Below are 4,423 nucleotides of genomic sequence, written 5' to 3' on the forward strand. Positions count from 1 at the left end.
CTTTGTTCCGTGTGTCCACACTTTAACGGTCTACATTAGTATATTATATAAAACTCATACCAATAACACATATACAAATAATACATATACCAATCAAACACACCAAACCACCCCAACCCTGACTGGTCGGATGATCAAGCGTGCCAGTTTTAGGACCTAATTATATATCTCCAAGTAGTGAAATATTTTCAGGAAAATACCTTACTGTAAACCCTGAGTTGGTATTTGTTGATCGTCCTAGTTTTCGTCTGGTTTTTGCTTCACATCAGTAGTTTAACATACTTATTACAATACAGTAATCATGTGATCGGACGAGTAAACAATTTTCTATTGACAAAAATAAAATCACGTATAGATGTTTCCAGAGAACTTAGGTGTAAATAGATACTCCTGGAATGTTATAAAGTCATTGTATTATAACTATAAATATAGTATGATATCATGTAAACTATATCAGATGTTAACTCCTAGGTATATACAACTAGGGGACATCGTCTCTCCCAACTCTTCCTATATATATATATATTATTCATGTTTAACCATGTTTAGGCATCACATTATATTTGTAGTTAAAAAGTACCAATAAAGTTGAATGAAATATACACTCTTTCGAAAGCTATTATACCTAATTGTTTGAAATGAGATTAATCGTATATCATCTCCGTACAAATGTACGCTGATGACATTGCTGTTGACATTGCTGATGACATTGCCGATGACATTGCTGATGACATTGCTGATGACATTGCCGATGACATTGCTGATGACATTGCCGATGACATTGCTGTTGACATTGCCGATGACATTGCTGATGACATTGCTGATGACATTGCCGGTGACATTGCTGATGACATTGCTGATGACATTGCCGATGACATTGCTGTTGACATTGCCGATGACATTGCTGTTGACATTGCCGATGACATTGCTGTTGACATTGCCGATGACATTGCTGATGACATTGCTGTTGACATTGCCGATGACATTGCTGTTGACATTGCCAATGACATTGCCGATGACATTGCTGATGACATTGCTGATGACATTGCCGATGTCATTGCTGATGATATTGCCGATGGCATTGCTGTTGACATTGCCGATGACATTGCTGATGACATTTCCGATGACATTGCCGATGACATTGCTGATGACATTGCTGATGTCATTGCTGATGACATTGCCGATGACATTGCCGAGGACATTGCTGATGACATTGCTGATGACATTGCTGATGACATTGCCGATGACATTGCTGATGACACTGCCGATGACATTGCTGATGACATTGCCGATGACATTGCTGATGACATTGCCGATGACATTGCCGATGACATTGCTGATGACATTGCTGTTGACATTGCCGATGACATTGCCGATGACATTGCTGATGACATTGCTGATGACATTGCCGATGACATTGCTGATGACATTGCCGATGACATTGCTGATGACATTGCTGTTGACATTGCCGATGACATTGCTGATGACATTGCCGATGACATTGCTGATGACATTTCTGATGACATTGCTGTTGACATTGCCGATGAAATTGCTATTGACATTGCCGATGACATTGCTGATGACATTGCTGATGACATTGCTGATGACATTGCCGATGACATTGCTGATGACATTGCTGTTGACATTGCCGATGACATTGCTGATGACATTGCCGATGACATTGCCGATGACATTGCTGATGACATTGCTGATGACATTGCCGATGACATTACAGATGACATTGCCGATGACATTGCTGTTGACATTGCTGTTGACATTGCTGATGACATTGCTGATGACATTGCTGATGACATTGCCGATGACATTACATATGACATTGCCGATGACATTGCTGTTGACATTGCTGTTGACATTGCCGATGACATTGCTGATGACATTGCTGATGTCATTGCCGATGACATTGCCGATGACATTGCTGATGACATTGCTGATGACATTGCCGATGTCATTGCTGATGACATTACAGATGACATTGCCGATGACATTGCTGATGACATTGCTGATGATATTGCCGATGTCATTGCTGATGATATTGCCGATGTCATTGCTGATGATATTGCTGATGACATTGCTGATGACATTGCCGATGACATTGCTGATGATATTGCCGATGTCATTGCCGATGACATTGCTGATGACATTGCTGATGACATTGCCGATGACATTGCTGATGACATTGCCGATGACATTGTTTTTTTTTGTCCTGACGAAGACTACATCTTGTATATGTAGCTCAGAACTGCGTTATTGCTTGTGAAGCATTGGTAATTAAATGCCGTGTTGACGGTTCTTTACAAGAAGTAATAGATATCGATGAGTTTTGTAATGAAGATCCCTAAAACGTTAAATAAGAATCTAATCTATCCGAGTACTTTCTACCAGTATGAATTCATAACGACGTTCGTTAAGCATCATAGACGTTAATACTGACAATTTAAGTTAATAGTTTTAAACTGTTGTATCGTCAGTAGTCAACATAACATTGACTCTGTTGCGTTTTTAAATGTAACCGTACAAAGGAAATGTAATTTCATTTTGTAATCAAGGAAGTTACTGACAACGTTTACACAGGGTAGATGATAAAGTGGCGTATTACAGATCTACCAGCCGATATCAAAATCCATTACAGAATGACATGTCTGTAATATAAACCTGTCGGTATTCATCACATCTCCACGATATGTCGACCGTCAAATGACAATAACTTATAATTACATTGCATCTCTTGGAAGGTGTTGTACAGACAAACTTGACAAAGTGTACATGACCGTTTACTCTGATGTTGTACAGACAAGCTTGACAAAGTGTACATGACCGTTTACTCTGATGTTGTACAGACAAGCTTGACAAAGTGTAAATGACCGTTTACTCTGATGTTGTACAGACAAACTTGACAAAGTGTACATGACCGTTTACTCTGATGTTGTACAGACAAACATGACAAAGTGTAAATTACCGTTTACTCTGATGTTGTACAGACAAACTTGACAAAGTGTACGTGACCGTTTACTCTGATGTTGTACAGACTAACTTGACAAAGTGTAAATTACCGTTTACTCTGATGTTGTACAAACTAACTTGACAATGTGTACATGGCTGTTCAATCTGATGTTGTATAGACAAACTTGACAAAGTGTACATGACCGTTTACTCTGATGTTGTACAGACAAACTTGACAATGTGTACATGACCGTTTACTCTGATGTTGTACAGACAAACTTGACAATGTGTACATGGCTGTTCAATCTGATGTTGTACAGACAAACTTGACAAAGTGTACATGACCGTTTACTCTGATGTTGTACAAACTAACTTGACAATGTGTACATGACCGTTTACTCTGATGTTGTACAAACTAACTTGACAAAGTGTAAATGACCGTTTACTCTGATGTTGTACAGACTAACTTGACAATGTGTACATGACCGTTTACTCTGATGTTGTACAAACTAACTTGACAATGTGTACATGACCGTTTACTCTGATGTTGTACAGACTAACTTGACAAAGTGTAAATGACCGTTTACTCTGATGTTGTACAAACTAACTTGACAATGTGTACATGACCGTTTACTCTGATGTTGTACAAACTAACTTGACAATGTGTACATGGCTGTTCAATCTGATGTTGTACAGACAAACTTGACAAAGTGTACATGACAGTTTACTCTGATGTCGTACAAACTAAATTGACAAAGTGTACATGACCGTTTACTCTGATGTTTTTTGTACAAACTAACTAGACAAAGTGTATATCTATATGGAATGCGGTATACACTGTAATCCCTCGGTGTCGACCTTTCCTGTTACCATAGCGATTAACGTGTACCTAATATTCAATCTCTAAGTGTCAACCCTTCCTGTTACCACAGTTATTAACGTGTACCTAATATTCAATCTCTAAGTGTCGATCCTTCCTGTAACCATAGGTATTAACGTGTACCTAATATTCAATCTCTAAGTGTCGACCCTTCCTGTTACCACAGGTATTAACGTGTACCTAATATTCAATCTCTAAGTGTCGACCCTTCCTGTAACCATAGGTATTAACGTGTACCTAATATTCAATCTCTAAGTGTCGATCCTTCCTGTAACCATAGGTATTAACGTGTACCTAATATTCAATATCTAAGTGTCGACCTTCCCTGTTACCATAGCGATTAACGTGTACCTAATATTCAATCTCTAAGTGTCGACCTTCCCTGTTACCATAGCGATTAACGTGTACCTAATATTCAATCTCTAAGTGTCGACCCTTCCTGTTACCATAGGTATTAACGTGTACCTAATATTCAATCTCTAAGTGTCGACCCTTCCTGTTACCATAGGTATTAACGTGTACCTAATATTCAATCTCTAAGTGTCGACCCTTCCTGTTACCATAGCGATTAACGTGTACCTA

The 4,423-nt window shown here is 38.7% G+C and overlaps 1 protein-coding gene across 1 annotated transcript; it reads left to right on the forward strand.

Annotated features, from left to right (window-relative positions):
• Nucleotides 1–669: 669 nt before the first annotated feature.
• Nucleotides 670–2,253, forward strand: LOC117338614 (coiled-coil domain-containing protein 1-like). The gene has a single exon (XM_033899972.1). It carries the CDS (start codon nucleotides 670–672, stop codon nucleotides 2,251–2,253), a length of 1,584 nt encoding a protein of 527 aa, XP_033755863.1.
• The last annotated feature ends 2,170 nt before the right edge of the window (nucleotides 2,254–4,423 follow it).

Source organism: Pecten maximus, chromosome 11, assembly GCF_902652985.1.
Source record: "Pecten maximus chromosome 11, xPecMax1.1, whole genome shotgun sequence".
Lineage (NCBI taxonomy): Eukaryota > Metazoa > Mollusca > Bivalvia > Pectinida > Pectinidae > Pecten > Pecten maximus.